The sequence below is a fragment of the Neocloeon triangulifer genome, unplaced genomic scaffold, assembly GCF_031216515.1.
Source record: "Neocloeon triangulifer isolate White Clay Creek 2 clone unplaced genomic scaffold, ASM3121651v1 ptg000014l, whole genome shotgun sequence".
NCBI lineage: Eukaryota > Metazoa > Arthropoda > Insecta > Ephemeroptera > Baetidae > Neocloeon > Neocloeon triangulifer.
This window is the reverse complement of record NW_026775556.1, coordinates 2,677,356-2,696,381: the sequence shown is the minus strand read 5'-3', so window position 1 is coordinate 2,696,381 and position 19,026 is coordinate 2,677,356. Positions and strand designations below refer to the sequence as shown.

The following is a 19,026-nucleotide window of genomic DNA, read 5'->3' as shown; positions in this document are numbered from 1 at the left end:
TAATATTTAACAATTTTCAAACCTTAAACATATTAGTGGCACTTATTTGTGTTGGCAGAGTTACAATATTTTAAATATTTATTTATAGATTGCAAGTCTTGAATTACGTTGTATCGTTGGTTTGATCAGATCACTTAAAATATATAAATAAAGTCGGAATGTTCATTTTCTTGGTCTGCTGCTCCCGTTAGTGCTTCTGTTCATCGTGATGTTCCTCCGAATCTCTTGTTCGGAAAGATCAGAGGCTCTTTGTCTGAGAGGGGCAATTTCATCCCTGGCTCTCGATGTTGCCTGGGAGCTGCTGTCACTGAAGGCCGTGCTGGATGTTGTCGGTCTCGAAGGTCTGGCCGGGACGAAGCGCTCGGGCAGAGTCGTCAACCACAACTGCCGAGTCTTCTTCTCCCAAACGATGAAGAACAAAAAGAGCGCCAGTCCTTGCAAGGTGGCCGTGGTGCAGAACAGGTAGGAGAAGGTGACGCGCCAGGCTGCCACAAAGGGCGCCACCATTGCCAGCAGACCAAAAATCCAGGTCAATCCGAGCAGGAAAAAGAGGAGGATGCTCATTCGTAGCTGCCGCATGGCCATCACATGCCTTTCGGCCTCAGTGCTGATTGACAGGTTCTTTGGTCGCCCGCAAGTCACCCGATAAATAATTAGGCAGAAGACCTGGTTTTTGGGGAAAAAATTAAATTTTCTAAGATTTCATTTATTTTTTAAATTGTTGAAAATAATAATAAATAATACATAATGATTTTATTCTTAGAACATTTATTATGAAAAAATTTTCAGGTAAAAAAATAATAAACCAAAAAACTGTAAATTAAATAAAAAAATTTAAATGCATAAAAACCAATAAAGGAATCGTTTTTTAATTAAAAAAAATGAAACTAACTAATAAATGCAAACTTACCAAAAGATTTCCAATCACAATGCAGGCGACGGGGATGATCACCGCCAGAATCAGAGACAGTTCAACTGGGTAGCAGAATCCAGACGAGCTGTTAGTGTGTGGGTAACTTTTAGCCGGACCCATCGCCAGCAAAACAATGATGGGGATGGTCGGGAGGCCCCAACTGAACAAGGCGCCCTTGAGCAAAAAGTGCGGCGGACGCGAGGAAAGTACTTCGACAAAGCGCAGGAACTGCAGAGAGGCGGAAACCAGCATCCAGCAGAAGGAGGCGAGGATCGAGTAGTGCAGAATCACGCCCAGGGCGATGCAAGACCCTTCGGAAGCGGAGCCTGCGTCCAGGGCGATCGAAAGGAACGCGGCCATGGTCAGTCCGATGGCAGCAGACAAATTTAGCAAAATCTGAAAATTTAATATTTCATTGATAAAAATAACTTTACTTATCCAACTCTCAAAGAATAAAGAATATGAACTTCAGAGCAAAAAAGCAAAGAACTAAGAATAAAAAAAATGAATTTTTAGTTGTAAAAAATAGTTTTCTTTTTATCACAAATTAAAACTTTCAACCAAAACAACTACCCTGAATAAAGCTTGAAAAATTTGAGCCATTAAAAAATAACAAAAATAATTTAATTTAAATAATTTTAATTAAACTTTCACCTAATATTACCCAATTAAGCCTGTATTTTTTCAAGAAAAGGAAGGAATATCCCAAACCAAATAAGCATTTAAGCTGTATAATCCAGAATTATATTCATCTGATATTTTATTGATGTAGTTGGTTCTATTAAACATTAAATTATGTAAATTTATTTTAAATTGCATTATTATTTTTTGACCTCAAATTTACTGTTTTTAAACATATTGCAACAAAATAAAATTGAAGCAAGATTGCAATTAACTCAGTAAGTTGCAAGATTGATCAGTGAGAAATAAAACGGATTGATTTTGACCATATAAAGAAAGCAGTTACTCAAGTTATGACAAGCAGGCACTAATTACTGTCATGCTGCAAATCAAGCAGGTGCAAATTAGTACCTTGTTTCCTAGGCGTGACCTCCAGTGTTGGAACACGACGGCAGTGGCTGCGATGCCGAGCAGGCCGATCAGTGACAAGGAAGAGCCGACGATGGAAATTATGTCAAGCACTTTGCTGTCACCCGAAACGCCAATGATTTCACCGAAATGCGTCAGGTGGTTGCACTCACAAACGTCCAAATCTGCTTCCCTTCCCACGAACCGGCAGCCGTCGGTTTTCCACTTGCTGTGGTAAATGTCCCAGTAGGCGCACTTGACCTCCCTGCCCTGCAACTTCATCGCAGGCTTGAATTTGAGGCGCACCACTGCTTGCCCATGTGGGCTCCAGGGTTGCTGACCGTCCAGACTGACTCCCAGAACTTCGCTATTCAAAGATTGGCCCTCAGCATTATCTTTGAAAAAGCCACTGTTGTTGCTCAGGAGGACGAATGAGGCTCTGCCGGATGAAAACTGGAGGAATTCGGCTGAGGACGCTGACGAGGCTTCATTTTTATTCAAAGGTGCGATTTTTGAATTGGTTATTTGCATCCCTTTGATGCCACTTTTGGCCAAGTCGGCGGCCATCAAAGAAGACTGGCTTGAATGGGCCACTGCGATTCCACTTCTGTCCAATTGGATTTTGCTCAAAATTGTGTCAACATTCTGGAAAAAAAATTCAGGTTTAAAAATTTTAATTCAAAGAGAATAAGTCTTTAAAGCAATTAAGAGATATCTCCAGCTATTGATTTAATAAATTTGCATTACCTTGAGAATGGAGTTTGTGGCCACTTGCATGTTCCCTGCTCGGCTTTCTCGGCCGAGATCGTTGCCCTGGGTTGAAGCAGAGACTTTATCTAGAACAGTGGCAACATCCGATAAGCTATCTGCATTCAAATTATGTGAATGTTCAGAAATTTGGCCTAGAACATTGTCCACCAGAAATACGTCTGCTGTAGAAGGCGCTTTCCTCGATTGCCCCAAAGTGTCCGCCAATTTTCTGGTGACGCTTGCCACATTAGCAGCAGTCACGGTTTCCTTTGAAAATAAATAGCCTCCAATTAATTTACTCAGTTGGATAAAAAATATATTAAATTACTTTGTTGGCAAAGTTATAAAGGACTGCAGTTGAAGGAGTCAAGGCGTTGGAGTCACAAGTGCCATTCGGCTTCCCCCAAAAAACTTTTGTTCCCTCCCTCAGGCACTCCCTGGTCACAAAGAGCATGTCAGAGGTCAAACACGGCCGATTGGGAAATGCCATTTGCGAGGCGAGGGTTTCCGGCCAGAAGAGAGGCAAGTTCGTTGACAAGTTGGTGTCCAATTCAGAAGGACACATTGCAGGCGGTGGAATCTTCCAAAAGATTTGCTCTCGAACGCTGTCTTTCAAAGGGGTGGGGTGGACTTCTTCCATGTCAAAAGGGTCAAAAGGATCGGTTGTGGTTGTCGGAGAGGGAGAAGTCTCGGTGGTGATTTCCTCGGAGATTTCAATGGTGGTTGTTTCTAGAAAATTGATAATTTTAGATTAAATAGAACAAACATTCATGAAAAAATCTCACCTTCGAGAAGGGTGGTTGTTTCAGGTGGGACGGTTGTAGTTGTTGTAGTAGAAGTAGTAGTGGATGTAGAGGTTGAGCTGATTGTTGAGGTTGAAGTGGTTGATTGGGTGGTGTCAAGTGGCTCATTAGTGGTGGGTAAATATGGGGCTTGGTAAAAACCAGCAGATGGTGTGTGATGGATTTTGTTGATGCGCGCCCCATAATTTCCCATCAGCCCTCCACTTCGTCGCCACCATCTTTTTGAAAAAAATTAAACATCACATTTTAACTTATTATAGTAATACAATCCATTTCTCAAAGAATTACAAAAATCTATTAATATTATTATAAAAAGTTGAGAAAAGCAAAAGAGTTTTAATTGCAGTTTCCTGAAATTTGAGGTGGTTGAACCTTTCAAAAGGTATTACGTGCAATATTTTTTGAAAGAAAAGTTAAAAGGTATGTTTAGCATTTTATAAATATTTAGAAAAAAATATTCAGGTAGGGCGTGCTATTCAAATTTTTAAGTTTATTTTATAAAAAAAGTAATAATGCAATAATTATTGCTTTGAAAATATAAGGATGAATTGAATATTTAATTTTTATTTTTAAATTATTAGTAAAAAATACAAACTTGAAACTTGAGATTGTATTAATGTATATTATGTTTGCAATAAATAATACTTTCAAAAAAGTCCTTACCTTCCACTTTCAGAAGAATTGCTTGACCTGGACTTTTGAACATATTCTCGGGCGACGACCGTGGCTAAAAAGCCGATCGCGAGCACAAGGAACAGTCTCATGTCGGCAGCAGCGAAGAGTCATCGGTGCCCTCAGCAAAAAGCGGCGGCGAGCGACCAAGTGCCCCTCCCGCGATCCGCTGCAAAACAATGACATTTCCGATCAGAACACACAGCGCAGGTATAATTACTCATTCAGGATAATCAGAAGTGACGTGCGAGATTAGCAGCGCCTGCCCCCAGCATCGCGGCGGCGGCCAAAGATAAATCACGGCGCGCGCGAGAGAGAAAGAGCGCTTTTAGGTCAACTTGTATTATAATTAAGTTGCTCTCTCGAATTATGGTCGGTAATTGCACGCGACATGTCTCAAGGCGGAGCTGGAATTCGCACGCGGCACCCAAGGAAACGTAGTATTTTTTATTTGGACGCAGCAAGTGCGACGCAAATTGATTCAGCATTGAGGTGTAAAAAAATTTTCAAGTGAGTTTTCGAGAACGCGTTTGCGTTAGGCGTCGATTTTCAGCCTCTTTGCCCTTCCGAGAAAAGAGTGTTGCGTGTTTTCGCTATCAGATCGAACGCGAGAGAAGAGCGTCCGCTTTTTTTACTCAAAGAGCAGCGATTGAGTCACACATAGGCTGCGCAAATCAAACAGCGAGAGATAAGCGCGCACTTAGGAACGGCACATGTGTGCATCAGATGCTCTCGTCTCTCATTTCAAACTTTCGCTCACTCTCAGATTTTGAAAATTGAAAAATCCAGATTTATCTTATCGCTCTGACTGAAATGAACGAGATTGATTCACAGTCAGCTGGGTGGTCATTTTATTGAGGAGTCATTTCCTCAATCAAATTTTATTGTGATTAATTTTAGATTTCAAATAATAATTAGCATTTATATTGATGAAGTCATAAATTAAAATAATATTGTATAGAATAACGTCAAATAATTTTGGGAGCATCATTAAAAATTGTCGGTTTACTTTTTTAATCACATCAAATTGAGAAAAATTATGAGAAATTCAAGAGAAAAAGTTTAATTCTATTATGATTTTTTAATCTTTTTACCTTCGTCATTACAAAAAACTGTCATAAAATGAAAAACCAATAAAACTTGTTTCCAACTGCCTATTCTAATTTTTCAAACAAGTAATTTCCTTTCATTCCGTCTAGATTTGTCAAGAATAAACAATAGCAATCAGGGATTTCATTGTTATTGAAAAAAAACCTGTACAAGCTGACCATGAATTAGTTCATGTTTACAAATTTAGATTACATTTGCAAATCCCTATGCAGAAAATTCCAGAGAAAAATGGTGTGGTGCAAGAAAGAAGCGGCTTTCTTACTTAGTATTGACATTGAAAATAATGACAGGTGCATGAAAATTAATACTCGGGCACGTAACACATTACTGAGAACTGAGTCCACTTCAAGAGCGAACACTAACAGGAAAATCCATTTTCGTTGATGCAAAACATTGTTACGCTTAAATAACGTGATAAGCTTTTAACAAAAAAGGAAGAGTTCAAACTAAAAACGCAAACAAACTGATAAGCGGAGAGGAAAGAAACGCCCTAGACTAATTGGTGATTGGTACAGGATTTTTTTTTCAAGTTAACAATAGACTTGAATAAATCTTCCATCTAAAATTAAATCAAGAGCGCACACGAGGCCTTGGAGAAATTGTGTTGGATGTTGTTAAACAAGCAAGGCTGCACAACCTGCAGGAATCCAAGCTCAATTTGCTTAAATTGGTAAAAAGCTAAATAAGTTATTCGGAATGCTGTCTTTGATATTATTTCCATTAATTGGCGCGACCGCAACTACTTGCGAGGACACATCATTAAAATTCCTCTAAGCGCAGGATGACACAAAAAATAACTAAATAAAAGTGAAAGGCGGAGAATTAAAATTTAAAAACTCACCTTTAGTCAAAACTGGACGTGACTGGCAGCAGTGGCGTGCATGGCAATTAAACCGCTAATTTTTTAGCGGCATTGAGCTCCACATGGTACAGCTCTCGGCAGATAACTGATAAGCTCGTCCCTCCTGCTGCGCCGTCGGACCAACGCGGGAGGCCTTGCGCGGCGACGAACAATAATTCGTGCGCGCGAAATCACACTAAACGCAGCCTCAATCAAGTTGTAAACCAGCCCCGATAGCCGTTTCCACTTTTTCTCTCCATTCGGTGTCAATTTAATTTATTGATCATTTTGCAATTTTACTGCTGCCTGCGAGTGCAATAATGAAAATTATGCACTCACGCTTATTTTTCTTAAAACAGGGAAATCATAAAAGTTATTATGTTCTGATAATTGCTTTGTCATTGATTGATAAACAAAAGAATTATTTGACTTGGACAAAAATAAATTATTTATTCTCTTTACAAGATTCGTGACAACTTTCAGGGCTGTTATTCACAACAAAATCAAGGCTTTTTAATAATAAAAATATATTGCTCTCTCCAATTTCGTGAGAGCCGAAAACAGAAAATTTACAAATCAAGCGTGATTTTCGGTGGGCTAGAGTAGAGTTGCGTCTGAAACACACAGAATGTGACCCAAATTTATATGAAAAAAATGGCATAAATTTTTTCGAGTGGAAATAAAATAGGGGAAATTTCGTCTGCGCACCGGAAAAGTCACTCTGTTGCCGGCCATCATGCAGCGAATGAGTTTGTCTGCTTTGCTGCTGACGGTTACCGCACTCTCGCTTTTATATTATAAATTTGGCCAGGTAAACGATGACATTCGGGCGGTGCAACACAATATATTCAAAATGCTCAAAGATTTGGAAAGCAGGTGAGCAAAACTAATAACCAAGAAAAACATTTTTTAAGAGGGACAATGTTCAGCAATTTATTAAAAAGAAAATCATTAATTACTATTCAAAATGACCTAAATTTAAAATATTCAGATTAAAATATTGATGAATACTTCAAGATTTACCAAATTGAATTTATTTTGTATTTTCGTGTCCCTTTTTTAATTAATAAATTTTTTAGAGCGCTAATTGCTGATGGCCAGCTAGAACAAAGGGTTGTGGACAAAGTGAGAGAAAACGAAGACAACCTGCTTGAAAGGGAAAGCAAACAAATTCAGACAAAAGCTGCTGCAACTGCCGAGGCTGCTATCATGATGAGAATCGAAGAATTTGCCAAAACTCTTTCAGCCAAAAGTGCGACCAACCAAAGCCATAGTAGCGCACAAATCGACCTGAGCACTTTGGCTCTGGTTAAGGAATATGTCTACAAATACATTACAATGGACATTCCTATAGGTTTTAATTTCAAATTCGGGTGAACAATTAAAACCACAAATTTTTTCTAGATGTGAAGCGCTGGTACACTTATGTCAGAAAACAAGGCAAGCTCTTTAGTTCATTTTCTTGGTTAGCTGAACACATGTCTGGATTAAATTAGTCCAGCGTCTGAATTTACTGGAGCAGGATGACCCACTTTTGATTCAGTTCATCAGAGAACAGCTTTTGGTGCCGCCGTTTATAAAAGAGCCTGAGTCGAAGGCTAAGAAAAAGCCTGGAAACTATTCCAAGGATATTTCCTCTTTTTTGGAAATTTTCAGGAACAAAGTGGAATTTATTTTAATTGCTTAGTACTTTGGTAATGTTTACTGTTTGTCTCGACAGGAGAAAGGATTCTTTGTGGAAATCGGAAACAATTTCACCAAGAGTCAAATTTTTGAGGCTGACTTTAGTTGGGAGGGAGTTTTGATTGACAAAGACCCGGACAGTGTCAACAAACTACTTGATAAAAAAAGAAAAGCGTGGATTGTCCCGACATGCTTGAGTCTGAAGAGCACACCGGAGATGGTTCCAAAATTAATTTAGTGTTCAATTGAAACTGATTTTAACTTATTAGGTTATTTTTGTCAATACAACTAGGAAAGAAGCAAACAGAGAAATAATTGAAATTCACTGCATGCCAATCAATACCATTTTTGCTTCCCTCAACATTTCAAGAGTTGATTATTTGCACCTGGACGTCCACGGAAGGGAAAACGAGGCATTCACAAGACTGAACCTTACCTCATTTCCAGTCCACGTAATTATTTTTGTACATTTTAAATTATAACAAAAGTTGACTTTTCAAATCAGGTGGTTGAAATCGGCAAGAGTGCAGACCAGAAAGAAAAAAATTTGCTAAAAAAGCACTTGGAGTCGGCAGCTTTCAAATTGCTCGCTCTCAAGAACGAAACGGACAGGCTGATCTACGTAAATCCTGCGAACGCCAAATAATTAACTCACCTCAGTCATCCCAGATCACTTCATCCTCCAAGGACGGAGTGACAGATTGGGCTTTGTCAATCAGTCGAGTGCCCACTTCATTCCTGTTTCTTTTATTCAGCCTCCCCTTCTGCGTGAGGCCCTTTTTCGGCGACTCCATAATGCCAAAATCCCAAAATCCTGCAAACATTATTCATTTTTAGTAAATTAATTTTTGATAAAATATTTTAATAAACCTTCAGGTGTGTTTCCAACAAGAGGCTTCACTTGTCGGTGTTTGCTGCACTTGTTGATGAACTCCCTTTTTTCTTGAGTACTCATGTCATCACAGAAATTGTCATAGAACTAAAATGTATAAATCAAAGTAGATTTATTAAAATAAAAACCGACAAAAAGTATACCTTTTTACATTCGTGGCACTCCCAGCCAGGAAGTTTCTTCCTCTCCTCTTTCTTTCTCACAACTACCCCATCGTATTTCTTTAGCAACTCCGGATCCACACCAAAATTAGCCTCTTCTTTCCTGAAATTTACATTTAATTCTGTTATAAATTATTTCACAAATATAAACTACGCATTACTTGGTTTGCTTTCTAGTAACTGGAGTGTCAAAAAGTTTGACTTCGTTGTCATCTTCGAAAAACGTTCTATCCAAATCGGAACTTCGAGCCTCAGGCAACTTCGTCGGTTCTTTCTTGGCAGGGGTTAATTTGAGGGAAAGTTTTGAGATCTTCCTGGTTTCCTTCTTTTCAACTTGTGTGTTTCTTGGACTCAAAGGAGCAGGACTGGCTGTTGAAACCGACAAGGCCGAGGAGCATCTTCGAGCTGTGATGACTGGACTGCTGGGCGGAATTTCATTTTGAGAATTGCCATTGTTTTTAGGCGGGGTGTTCAGAATGAAATCTTCGTCTTGACTGAGAGATTCGGGAACTGAAAGGTTCTTCACAGGCGACGGTGAATTGATTAAATTTGTGTCCAGCACAAAAAAAGACGCCTGCTTTTGCTTCACTTCAGTTTTCACCCTTTTTTCGTTTGTTTTTCTGTACTCGTCCGACAGTCTTTTTTGTCCAGATTCTTTCAGTCTAAAAATAAAATTAGTTAAATTTTGAAAATAAATAGAGATTTCAAAAATCATACCTCTGGTTTTCAGCTTGCAACGCTTCAAGTTTTTCTTGCAGTTTAGCGACTTCGGAGTTGAGATTTTTATTTACGACTTTCAAAACGTCGTTTTTGGCCCACTGCTCCTCAGACTTCCGGTTTGCCAAATTGGCCTCCGCTATTCTGTCTGCACACCATAATTACAATTATAAATCCTGCACGAATAAAATCAAACTTGCCTCGCAATTCGGAAAAAGTGACTTTGAGCAGCATTCTGGCGCGCAAAGTGGGAACACAGTTTGGGCTACTTTTGCTCGTTTTGTTCAAATTTGCGATAATTTCGTCGCTCAACATTTCTTCCCAGAGCTCCTTCCAGTTGACACCTTGCATCGCCGAATCCGTCATCTTCCTCGTCTGCGATTTTCTTTCAAGTTTTCTTCAATTTTTATAAAATTTCTGTTTCACATCCACACGTACCACAAGGTTTCGTCAGTTTCGTGGGCGTTCGTGCCTCAGCGATTGTGGCGCCACCAGATTGTAATTAGAAAAACTACTATGTGGCCATCAAATTTTCGCTTTCGTGGCGCGAGCCGCGCGAGGAAAAGTTTTTTCGAATATTGCTCGAATTGTCCAGAGGGGCCACTCACTTGCCATGGAATATGACGCTATGACGGAATATGGAATCAGATGGAACATGACAATTGAACTAAAACATCAACAGCCTCTAATGATGAACATTATGATTTTAAAAGCTCCCGAGTTATTGGTCATTGCAAGAGGGTTTGGGTTTTGGGTTTGAATGAATATAACCATAAAAATATATTTTGAAATAATGGAATTATAATTCATGATTGAATGAAATTAAATAAATTATTGAAATTTTTATTAGAAACTTAACAAAACAAACGTAATTTAAAAGAGAGATTTTCCATTTTTTAAGTGAAAATTTGGAAAATTTAATTCAACAAAAGTTTTTGTTATCATTTAATGAAATCTGTCTAATTTTACACAATTTTAGTTTTTATTTAGTTCTCACAAAAAAAAATGCAAATAATGATTTTGAATAATAGCTTAGTTAAATATAATATTAAAATTATAAATAATAACCAAAATACGCAAAATACGTCATCATCTTAAATCGAGAAAACACATTTGACATGAAATATCTTAAAACACTTTCATAAATATAGCTAATTGTAAAATGGGACATCAAAACACAAAAGACGGAGGATTTTTCTTCCTTCTAATTGTTAATCACACTTTATTACTATCAGAGTCCTGCTGCTCTTTGACGCGCGTTTGCCAGATCAAATTGGTTCCACTGAAATAGTCCTCGATCTCGGACAAGGTCCTGCCCTTGGTCTCCGGCACAAAGAGGTAGACGAACAGGGTGCCGAGCAGGGCGCAGATGCCGAAGAAGAAGAAGAGGCCATGCGGGTGCAGCACATGAACCGCCCACGGGTACACCTTGGTGGTCACAAACAAGGTGATGTTGATGACGGCAAAGGTGAGGCCGCCGGCCGGGCCGCGCGCCCGCGCCGGAAGCATTTCGCCCATCATCAGGCCCGGCAGCACAAAGAAGCCATATGTGTTGCAGCCGACGTAGAGCAGAACCAGCGTGGCCGGCAGCCAGCTCAGGGTGCCGGGCGGCGGCGCCACGTACAACCAGCAGCCAAGGGCCACCGCGGCCGCGGCAGAACCCAGCCCGGAGGAAATCGCCAGAGGCCGACGACCAACCTTGACAGAAAAAGAAATTTCAAAATTTGTAGAGGAAAATTGCTAAGTTTCAAATTTGTTATTAATCAATTTGATCAATAAATATTTTTTTTTATTAATATTGTTATATTAAAAATTAAGTGAAATCGTTCAGCTTTTGCAGCTTCCATTATTTAATATTTATGTGTCAACTGTCAAATGTAGGCCTTTGATAACCTAACATTTCAAAAAAAGCCTGCATAGTTGTACAATTTTTTAAATTTAAAGTGATTGAAAAAAAACCAATAAATTAAGGCAAAATGTATATTTTTTAGATAGAAACTTGTGCTTACAAACAGAGTCCAAACAGATAATTAATTTCTTTTTAATCGCATTTAATATGCCTTTTAGGTCCAGTCTTTTTCATTTTTATTTCTTTTTCAATTATTATCGATTATTATCATCATTTTTTTTATCACCACAAGCAAATAGAAAAAATTGTTTAAAACCAGCCAATTATTCAAACTCATAATCTAATTATTACCTTGAGTAGAAGCAAACACGCGAAGGCAGTGATGACTGTCCGCACGAGGGCCGTAAGAACTGCAGTTTCCAACTCGGCCACCTGGTCTGTTTCGTCTCCTCCCTCGGCCTGTTGCAGAACGTCCACGGCGTAAAAGATGATTGTGTAGGTGCCAGACAGAATTTGCACCACATTGAAAACGTTCACCACAATCAGAGGCTTGAGGACCACCCTTGAGAAAAGTGGTGACTGGCGCCACGTGTTAAACCAAGAGTTGCGCCGTTTTTTCTGCTTGGCCAACGCATGCTAAAATTTTAATGAAGCAATTAAGGGGTTTCTCTCTAAAGTGTTTTTCTAGTTCCGCATATTTTTGTTTTTTATTGAGCAAAAATATGATGAATTTAATATTTAAAAATTTCAAAACAATATTTTGCGTTTCTTTATTGTTCCTTTCCATGTAAATATTTTGTTTAACCGATAAAAAAAATTGAATCTGACCTGTTCTTCCTGGTCCCTTCTTGCTGCCAAAACGGCCAATTCGCTCCTGGCCTGCGCCATTTGGCCGCCCCGCAGCCAAGTGAGTGCCCTCAAAGCCTCCTGAGACCTGCCCACCTTGGCCAGCCAGGGTGGACTCTCTGGTAGGGACATCAGGGCAAGAAGAGCGCAAGCTGGCAGAATTGCGCAAAGACCAGCCACGATTTTCCACGGCAGCATCGATCCCATTGTGTAGACGATGAGAATTCCCAACGAGTAACTTGCAAATGGAGCGCCTATTTTTCATAAAAATTACAAAAAAAAAATATTATTTATGTAAAACTTTTTTTTATAGATATAAAAGAAATTACAGATAATTTGTGTAACGTGGAAAAATAGGTGAACGTAATAAAAAAAATTAATAAAAACTTGAATATTAGAAAAATCTATCAAAATAAAATTACAATTGTGTTAAAAAAAATTGCTGATTGCGTATATATAGCAACACAAGAATATTTTTGAATTTTTATAAAAAATTTTAATTTCTTCTTAGTTTGAGCAAATATATAGCAAATATATAATTTTTATAAGTTATATCTTCTTATTAAAATAATGTGGCATATGGTGGCATAAAAAGAACTTAACCGAGTTTCAATAATATAAATATTACAGTAATAATAATTTCTTTATATAAATTAAATTTCATTTATGCTATTAATACTAAAATAAATAAAACCCACCCTCCAAAAACTAAATATTGAAAAGAATGCAAGTTCATTCACTTCTGCTCTGACATGCTCTTCATAAAATTATGGAAGTAAAAATAATTTTCTGTATATTTGTTTGTTAAAAGAAATACTCACCAACCAGCAGCCCTCTGAGTTTGGGTTCAGCAACCTCGCCAAGCAAAACCTGCGAAGGTGCCGCGGCCAGCCCGACGGCCAGTCCGCAGAAGAGGCGGCCGATGAAGATGAAAAGGTGGCTGCCGGCCAAGGCCAACACCGTCCAGCCTATCAAGAAGGGCAGCACGCTGAGGCGCAGGGTGTTTCGGCGACCCCAATTCTCCATCAGGGTGCCGCTCAGGAGGGAGCCGATTGGGGTCGAGGCCGAGTGGATACTCGCTGCGAAAAAAAACCTTGAACTTCTTGCAAACCAGGAAGACAAACAGACGCAAACAAAGTGATGAAGCCAATTTAAAAGCAGTCTTATAATTTTCACGTCATCTCAAGAGGACTTCGCGTCTATAGCCGTTAGAATTGGTGTTCAAGTTTTGAGTCGCCAATTCATATAATCAGCCAAGGGTTCTTTGAACTTAGGCATCCTACGTGACAAAATACATACATCTGGCCTGATCTGTTCTATTTTTATTTTTACTATAATCACTTTGAAAGAAATTTTTAACCCAATTGTTTTGATTCAAACTTATGTAAAAAAGGGAATTGATTTAATAAAAAAAAAAAATAAACATAAATAAGCAAGAAAAATTAATGCCGCCCAAAATGGCCTTTTTGGCCAAAATTATCGTCAATAAATTTTTCCTAATTAATTGCATCATTAAATTAGGTATAAAGTTACAGCAAATATTAGACTATGACGTTTGTTTGCGTGGAGCCTTGACCCTGCCATATCGATCGAGATGAGACCGTTGATGGAGATGGACGTGGCTCGGAGATTATATCATGGAGAAAAGGGGATTCATGAGAGTAGATAAGTGTTTATTATGGTAATCTGCTAGTTCCGAAACTCCGAGAGGTCATTTGCACGAGACTGGTCACGTTTTCAAGAGATGGAGAAATGTGCGTGAAATATGCGGAAAAATATTTAATACTAAAAACTTATTAAACGAATTTTTTCCTTCTTATCTCTTGAAATCATATGGAGAAAATTCATAAAGTTGACATTGAAATAAATGCCAAAAAAATGCTTTTACTTCTGAAGCCTAAATTTAAATTTTAAAGTAGGTTTAAATAACATGCAAGCTCACCAATCCATGATCCTGTTTCCTCCGACGTTGGAATGGTGCTGTTTGGTGTTTGCAGTTGTGGCAGGAGGATTGCAGAAAATCCAATTGGCATTCCGCATCCCGCGGTTAGCAAAAATACTGCTCCAGCAACAAGACTCTAAAATTTAATTAAATGCAATCAATACATATGTAAATTTTTACGTTCAAGTTATTCCACTATAATCTATCGTTGTAAAAAGAAAAATAAAAACAATTCTTAAAAAAAAATCACTAGGATATTGCCAAAATTTTAATTTTCAAATACTATATGTTCCAATTTATGTATTTGTTGTGGAATGAACTGGTGATGTTTAAAAAAGGAAAAAAATAATAATAAGCCCTGTTTCTTCCAATTATTTTTAAGCGATGCTTGTATCATGCACGAGTGAGAACAATAAACAGCACCACCCCTTCGATTATTACTTGATTATTTATGCACTGCGCGGAAGCCTAGGAGGACAGGTGGCACAAGCCACAGTTTGCTGCACCGGCAGGGGGTGGCCAAGCGTGAATCCCCCTGGCCTCCGCTGCAACTCGCAAGTTTATTTCTGTACTCTGGCCGCGAGTGCAGAGCGAGAATTATTATGTAACGCGCAGTGCCGTAAAATTCAATGACTCTTGATTGCCGCCAAGTGTGATGAGTGGTCAGTCACACCGCGAGAAACAAAGGCCCTTGCGAATTAGGACCGGACGAATTTTCGAATTTGGGTCAATGACAAGCAGATCAAATTTTAATTAAATTGCTTTTGCGCTTTGCACATCGCATATTCTTTGATCTTGGAAGTGTTTTTATGTAAAATTTTTGTTGGGTAACAAACTGAAATAATTGATCTCTCATTGAATCCATACGAGTATATTATATAAGGAGCAGAATTCTATTTTTTCGTTTCCTCTATAAATTTTGGTTTCTTCAGATTTCAGATAAATTGACTGCAATTCTATTACTAAATCACTCATCTACAGTTATAATGTCAAAGTAAGCTATTGAGCAAAATTCATCATTTCAATACAAATAAGAGACCAATTTAAAAAATATATTTTATATTTTATTATCATTAAACCAAAGATAGTTTAACACAAAATAAGCAGTGTAAATATAAAAAAATTAATAATTTGTAGAAAATAATAATTTACAAAAACTTTAATATTATAAAATTAAATTTGCAATATTAATAAAAATTTTAATTGAAACTGTATTTAAACCAGAAGTTAACAATTTTGTCAATTTTATTTGTTTGCGATTGGTTATTTCAAATAAAGTTTATAAAAATGTTTTAAATAAATGGAGAACGACGAATGATTCAATTTGTTTCAATAAAAAGAAAGGGTTTCAATAAGTTAATTGTTAGAATTTGATTGTTTTAACTTAAGAAATATGAACATACGTGGTGACCTGCTATCCAATATTCACTATATTCAATCAGTTGGGCAATCTTTTTATTTGCTTATACTGGAATTTGTAAAATCTCAATTTTTCAATTCACTCGTTTATTGCATTACGAATTTTGAATTATCAGCAATTTCTAATATATTTTCTGTCTTTATATTATCTTACCATCCTCTTCCCTGAGAGCTGCTTGAAAAAAAAACAAATGCATGATGTGTTTAATCAAACTTGAAAATTTCACTATCAAAACTAATGATAAAATTTAAAGAAAAATAGGCTATGGTTTGGTCATGAGACTTGCATTATTCTGAATCTTATCATAATATATTTTTTTTTAACAAATAAGAAACAAATATTTGAAGAAAAAAATTAAAGTTGTTTGAAATAATTATAATTTCTTTGGTTTAATTATAATTTAGCAACATAAAAATGATTAGCGTTTCAGCGTTTCTATTGCTAAATTGTGTTATTAGGGCACTTGGATTGATAAAAGAACAGCAGCACCCGCACCGAGTAATAAATGCAAAAATTTCATGATAATCGCGCATATTAACAAGTCTGGGCGAACATAGAGAAAAGCAGTTTTATCCGTGCTAAAGGTCAATATATAAACAGAGCGGCTGTTTGATGCGATTCGCAAACGTCAGCAGCCGGCGTGGTTCGATCTGTGTCGCCGCCAGTGTTATTTTTTCCAGTCGGCCAGGCTGCAATAACAACCGACAAATCTCTTTTTTTAATCAAACGCTGTGCGCGTCAATTCAAGGCCGGCGGTAATGTGCAGGTTAAACGACGCGATTTGTGTCCGAGAGGCGCCCAACGATCGCTTTAACAACGCGAGTAAATATAGAGGCGCGCGTCCCAATTCTAATTGGAATAAGCGCATCACACACATGCTCTGTACCCGCATTAACCCTTTCAAAGGCAAATTAAATTATTTCAGAATGGATACAAAAACAGGTCTGGAAAATGTGGTCCATTTTCATTTTTTTTCTCCAGATAATTTAATAATATAAAATATTATTTAAAAAAACAGGAATTTGTAAGCATTGAAATTTAAACTATAGATTTGAATTTTCTATGATTCATTAATTTTACTGTTTTCTTTTTAAAATAAATTTAATTATTGACCAAAACTAATTTCCTCCATATTTATATTATCCTAAAACAGCGAAATGAAATTTTTAGGAAATTAAAAAAAAGCTAAAATAAAAATCATTCTGAAGGAACTTCTTCGCTTTTTTCTAAGCTCAATAAATATTTCGTTAGGCCAATCTTTCTTCATATTTCAACAAACCCATTGCAGCCACACTCAAAATATTTACACTCCGATAAGAAAAAAAATATACAAATATATTTTTCAGACAGCAATTTTCAAATATGGCAATCTTCATGATTTTTTTTTTTACCTGAGCAAAATATGCCTTGCTGTTTGAGTCCTTTGTGAGATCTGTGACACTTTTGACCTTTCCTATGGTGGTTTTCACCTCGCCGAGGTTGAGCATCGGTCCCTCCTCCTCCTCATCCTCGCACCTGCTCAAAAGCAAACACCAATATAAGACGAGACGCGAGCACAACAATAGCGCAAACTTGCTGGCGTGTTCAAATTTGCACTGCTTTGCAAATCGAAACAAGCGTGGGTGCTTTAGTGAGTCGCCGGCAATAAAAATTAAGAGCCTAGAACTGATGACGTTATGCAAGAGTGCTCGTGAAAATCTAAATGAGTTTATGTTTTTGTTCTAACAAAAATTAATTTTATTTTTCTTGTTAAATTTTAAAACCTTTTGCAAATTGTACTTTGTTTGCGATGCAATGCTAAAACAAGGAGGATAAATTAAAAAGAAGAAATAATTCCAAAACAACGAAATCTTACAGGAGGTGCATTTTTAGTATAGCAAATTTAATTATAAATCATTGCTTATTCTCTGGCTTCAAATTTTTATTATTCAATTACTGCATTATATTGAGAATCAACAATTTGTCTTATTTTATATATAATCATTCCCCAGGACAGCGCTATCCTTTTCAAAAATAACAGGAAGTTTTGTGGTCTACCATAGCTTTTATTAACTGTGTAATGAATGATGACATTTTTCTCTTAAACTTGGCAATTAAAAATAATGAAAAAGAGAAATCGAAATTTTTGATAATTTTTTTAAAAATTTCAAACGATTTGCCCAATTTATGTACTTTTCTGTTGTTGATTTTTTTTAAGTCGGAAATAAATTAAAATTTTCTATTCCAAATATATCCAATACTTTTTTATTACAAGAGTGTGTTTGGAAAATTAAAAATATGTTTACTCACTGCTGCTTTTTGTTCGGAGACTGCATGGTGTTGGGTGCGAGCGTGTCGGTGTTCAGTCCATGACTGCTGGTGCTCAACTGGTGCTCGCCCAAGACTCGGCCGAGTGAGTGAGTCACTGTGCTCAGCGCCGGTTCGCGCGACGAGTGCGAAAACCGTGGCCGAATTGAAAGTGGGATTTCCTCCTCCGTGCGTCTCCTCAATAGAGAGCCTAATTATCTTTATGCAGATGTTGTTCGATGGGTTGATCGATTGAAAAAAAAATAACGGTATGCCTTAATTGAATTGTGTTTGCCTGTGGCGTGGTCGGGAAAAAAGTAAAAGAGGACAAACACACGGACGTTGTGCGAGAGATGCACTTATCTGATGAAAGCATCGAAAGTTTTTCCATCTTTTTGTGCGGAGGTGAACAACTTTGTCGATGCGGCCTCGTCAGAATTCAGCTGGTGCGCGGAATTAAGACTTTGGACACCGGGTAACTTTTCACAATCTAATCTAATCTCATTGAGAGATTGAAAATAAAGTGGATTACACGATGGTAAACCCTTCTGACATAGCGCGTGCATGTTTGTTTCCATTTGCAAATATTCGCCCAGTCACTCTCCCGTCAACCTTTGAAATAAATATGCTAATTTACTGATTTTTGTAATGGTCAATATTAATATCATGCATCATGCATCATGCTTACTTTTTTATCTTACTTTTATTTAATATGTAAACATTTTTTCATTATTTTATATAATATTTTAGAAACTTAAAATTGAAGCGCATTAAAACCATTAAATATCAAAAAATTTTATTTAATAGTCAATGAAACCAGGAACAATATAAAAAACCCATCAGAATTAAAAAGCATCAATAAATTTAATTAATTAATTTAATCTAAAGTACTTTTTACAATAACTACTACACAAGCCTTTAAATGCTTGTCAGATTGTCAAGTGTAAATAAAAATACAGTATTTTGTTAAAGAGTATAAAGTTGTGCAATCAACATTAGTCGTTGAATTCCAGTTAATTATAGTTTTAAATTTTAATGACTAATTTATTTTTCGTTTAGTTGTCGTGTGTAAACCATAGAAATTCAATTCTCATTCAAGACAATTGAGATTG

The 19,026-nt window shown here is 37.1% G+C and overlaps 4 protein-coding genes across 4 annotated transcripts; 1 reads left to right on the top strand and 3 right to left on the bottom strand.

Moving 5' to 3' along the window:
- Positions 1-65: 65 nt before the first annotated feature.
- LOC132199761 (adhesion G-protein coupled receptor G6-like) lies at positions 66-6,276 on the bottom strand. Its single transcript, XM_059624719.1, has 8 exons — positions 6,119-6,276; positions 4,159-4,336; positions 3,478-3,713; positions 3,021-3,421; positions 2,690-2,959; positions 1,946-2,587; positions 911-1,309; positions 66-666 (listed from the first exon to the last, which is right to left on the bottom strand). The coding sequence occupies exons 2-8, from the start codon at positions 4,257-4,259 to the stop codon at positions 163-165; spliced, it is 2,553 nt and encodes an 850-aa protein (XP_059480702.1). The 5' UTR covers positions 4,260-4,336; positions 6,119-6,276; the 3' UTR covers positions 66-162.
- Positions 4,338-8,793, top strand: LOC132199763 (uncharacterized). Its single transcript, XM_059624721.1, has 7 exons — positions 4,338-4,377; positions 7,198-7,472; positions 7,523-7,558; positions 7,615-7,781; positions 7,839-8,021; positions 8,071-8,253; positions 8,307-8,793. Exons 2-7 carry the CDS (start codon positions 7,328-7,330, stop codon positions 8,445-8,447), a joined length of 855 nt encoding a protein of 284 aa, XP_059480704.1. The 5' UTR covers positions 4,338-4,377; positions 7,198-7,327; the 3' UTR covers positions 8,448-8,793.
- On the bottom strand, positions 6,531-10,036 carry LOC132199762 (uncharacterized). The gene is made up of 7 exons (XM_059624720.1): positions 9,768-10,036; positions 9,572-9,715; positions 9,016-9,516; positions 8,837-8,957; positions 8,672-8,780; positions 8,457-8,615; positions 6,531-6,732 (listed from the first exon to the last, which is right to left on the bottom strand). The coding sequence occupies exons 1-6, from the start codon at positions 9,935-9,937 to the stop codon at positions 8,458-8,460; spliced, it is 1,203 nt and encodes a 400-aa protein (XP_059480703.1). The 5' UTR covers positions 9,938-10,036; the 3' UTR covers positions 6,531-6,732; position 8,457.
- Positions 10,037-10,513: 477 nt separating this feature from the next.
- On the bottom strand, positions 10,514-18,319 carry LOC132199718 (facilitated trehalose transporter Tret1-2 homolog). Its single transcript, XM_059624655.1, has 7 exons — positions 17,918-18,319; positions 17,020-17,143; positions 14,209-14,344; positions 13,088-13,345; positions 12,249-12,520; positions 11,772-12,056; positions 10,514-11,269 (listed from the first exon to the last, which is right to left on the bottom strand). Exons 1-7 carry the CDS (start codon positions 17,941-17,943, stop codon positions 10,787-10,789), a joined length of 1,584 nt encoding a protein of 527 aa, XP_059480638.1. The 5' UTR covers positions 17,944-18,319; the 3' UTR covers positions 10,514-10,786.
- Between the last annotated feature and the right edge of the window lie 707 nt (positions 18,320-19,026).